A 2,984-nucleotide genomic window follows, 5' to 3' on the forward strand; every position below is an offset into this window, starting at 1 on the left:
CACGCACACACGCACGCACACACACTTTTAAGTGGTTATCTAGCTTTCCTTTCATGTCTTTAACTCCTAACTCCAAAAAGCAAAACTTCATTTATATTTCTTACAAAGACAAAAAAAAAAGATTTTATTCTTTTTTTAGGTGTTAAATCCCAAAGATGACACATGCATCTTTTTTTTTGTTATTTTTTACAGTATACACAGTTCAGTTCCAGCCAACCTGGGGAATTAAGAATTTTAAAATTTAGGCTAAAAGTTACAACTATTTAARGTCAACAATCTTTATTTTAAATGAATTGCTATCCACTCAATCTGCTGTTCAGGCAGTTTGAAAACATCTTTTTAGACACTTTAGTCAAAGAGTAAATACATTTTAAAGCATTATTTCTCCTTTTTCTCATATACAGCGCGTCGGTCAGCTGAGGTTGTTTTCAAAGGAGCCACAGACACAAATTTAGACAAGTTATCTCCCCCGTTTGAAACAGTCCGTCCCTTTGTTTTTGTCAAACGAACCTAACAAACTTTCACTWAGGCAGACTGATTGGATGCTGCAGGTTTTATCAGCAGCGGCAGGTTGTTGATGCCTTTACGTCACCCCAGCAGTAACTGTGGGACTTCCTGTGACAAGCCTGCATGGAAGGGAAGCCAGAACCTGCTCGTCAAAACAGATCACTCAGGATGCAGGCGTTAGGAAGAGAAAGAAAGCAGCAGCAGGGGAGGAGGAGCAGAAGGGGAGAAAACAGAGCATCCTGACTTGCAAGGCTCAGAGGATGAGGAGGGTGAAGAAGAGGGTGACTGAGGGGAGAAGGACAGAGCTATTTTTAATTCCAGTCTTTGCTGATGTTCAGGTTCCACTCCCAGGATAAGTAGACGTTCTTGTCGTCGTCGACGAAGCAGGATTTGATCAGATATTGGCCGCGGAGCAAGACGCCCTTTGGGGCCTCCTCAGCCRGGCAGAGGAACTCCTGCTCCTCTTCTCGGGGGCCGTAGCTTCCCATCATGCATACCACACTATCCTCTGAAACCAACAGAAACAAAATGTGTTAAATTTTAAAAAGGAACAATTAACAGATTTAAATGTCATAAAGAGCTTAAAACAAACATACTTCTCACTCCCTTCCTGTAGGTCACATGACGATACTTCAGACCAGAAACTATTTCTCTGTTCACCTGGAAACAAACAAAGACACTCATCATTTTTTTTACCTTTTATTTTTGTATTAACATCACTGAAACAAAAGGAATATATAAAAAACATACATTAAAAATACAAAAAACGAACTCAAACAATCATAATCCAAGTTTCAGACTTAATTTGAACATATGTAATAATGGCAAATAAAAACAAAAATAATATTACATTTTAATTGAACAACAGTTTACATCCATAAATACTATAGTATCATGTTTTGTTTTGCTTGTTTTTAATAAACTAGTTTTATCATCCTTTTAAACATCTAAATTGTTCAATATTATTCCATAAACCTATTCCTTAAATTTGAAGTACAATCTCCTTTAACAGTCATGGTTTCACGTCCAGCAGACACTGCACAGTGACCTTTTTATTTTTTTAAAGASTGCAGTGACCAGATCCTTCCAGCAGGTGTCCCCACAGCACAGCAGAGGCTGTTTCTCTCTGAGCAGCAGTTTCCTCCACCTTCTTTTCCTCTCAGAGTCAAGTCTCCTAAACACTAACCTCAGTACACACACTATCAGCCCTTTTACATTGACTCAATGTCTGGTTCAGCATGTTTCTATCGGGTGACTCCRCCCACTCAGCACATCTAATCGAACAAAACTTTACTCAGCTCCAGGCAGATCGATACATCCATCTATTCACGGTCTGCTTCACTGGGTCTATATGCTCAGCACACAGACACAAGAAAAACAGCAACAAACAAACTGTATGCAAATACATAAAAGTTTAAGCTAATGTAACATTCCTCCACAGCAGTATGTTGTTTCTGACAAACAGCTGTATAAATCTTGAGGAAGACTTTATAGAATAGAATAGAATAGAATAGAATAGAATAGAATAGAATAGAATAGAATAGAATAGAATAGAAACAGCCTTTACTGTCCCGCACAGGGAAATTCAGGTGTAATAGCAGCAGCAGATACATACATCAATCCAATCAATCCATCAATCAAACCGTCAATTTATCAAGCTTTTACCAATTKACATTTTGTTTCTTTATGCTTGCCTTTCATTATATCTGTGTTGGTTTCTTATCATCGTGTTGTGTGATTTGAAGCGACTGGCAGCCTCTGGATTTCCTCTAGAGTAATAAAGTCTCATCTTACACCTCTTAGATCTGTATTTTTTGTCAATATATATACATACTTCCAGCAAATTTTGACCTTGTAGTGCCTTTAATATTGCTAAAACTGGCCATTCACTCTTCATTCTGGTTAGAACTGAAATCATTTTCTCTAAACTGAGGGTCAAAGAGTTATCTATAACAGGTAAGAWACTAAGYGTTTATAACATTTTCCATTGGTTCCAACCTAAAACAAAAATCTGAATGGATAAAAAAGGGCAAAGGAGAAAAAACTAAAAGTTTTTAAACATATTTATCCTCTCTTGTCCTCTTTGTTGGTGACATCTTTGCATTTTTAAGTTAACATATGAAAAAAAAAGTTTCATTTGGCTGCTCCCTTCTACAAGAGTCAATTGTTTTGTCCTTTTTAACACAATCTGGGCTTAAACCTGCAGGCTCAGGATTACCACAGACCATTTCTATTAAGTTATATGGAAAAGAAGTATACTAAAAAGAAAAAAAAAACATTTTACAGATGTGTGCAGTGAAAGAGGGGGAAAAGTATCACAGATGTCATCAAGTTGTTAATCCTCTGGAGAATGTTTGCTTCAGTTAAGTTGCACCTCGCTTTTTACTTTCCTGTCTTTTATTATTTTTTCACATATACAGCAGGAAAAATAAGTATTGAACACGTCACCATTTTTCTCAGTAAATATATTACTAGAG

General features: G+C 36.9%; 1 protein-coding gene across 1 annotated transcript in view; it reads right to left on the reverse strand.

Moving 5' to 3' along the window:
* Window positions 1–63: 63 nt before the first annotated feature.
* Window positions 64–2,984, reverse strand: part of arhgdig (Rho GDP dissociation inhibitor (GDI) gamma) — a 27,626-nt gene continuing 24,705 nt past the window's right edge. Inside the window, exons 5-6 of the mRNA XM_014006835.1 lie at window positions 1,104–1,167; window positions 64–1,015 (exon numbers count right to left, since the gene is read on the reverse strand). Of these exons, the coding sequence (XP_013862289.1) occupies window positions 819–1,015; window positions 1,104–1,167 (261 nt within the window). The 3' untranslated portion in view covers window positions 64–818. The remainder of the gene's footprint in view (window positions 1,016–1,103; window positions 1,168–2,984) is intronic.

This window comes from Austrofundulus limnaeus, unplaced genomic scaffold (assembly GCF_001266775.1).
Source record: "Austrofundulus limnaeus strain Quisiro unplaced genomic scaffold, Austrofundulus_limnaeus-1.0 Scaffold38, whole genome shotgun sequence".
NCBI classification, from domain to species: domain Eukaryota; kingdom Metazoa; phylum Chordata; class Actinopteri; order Cyprinodontiformes; family Rivulidae; genus Austrofundulus; species Austrofundulus limnaeus.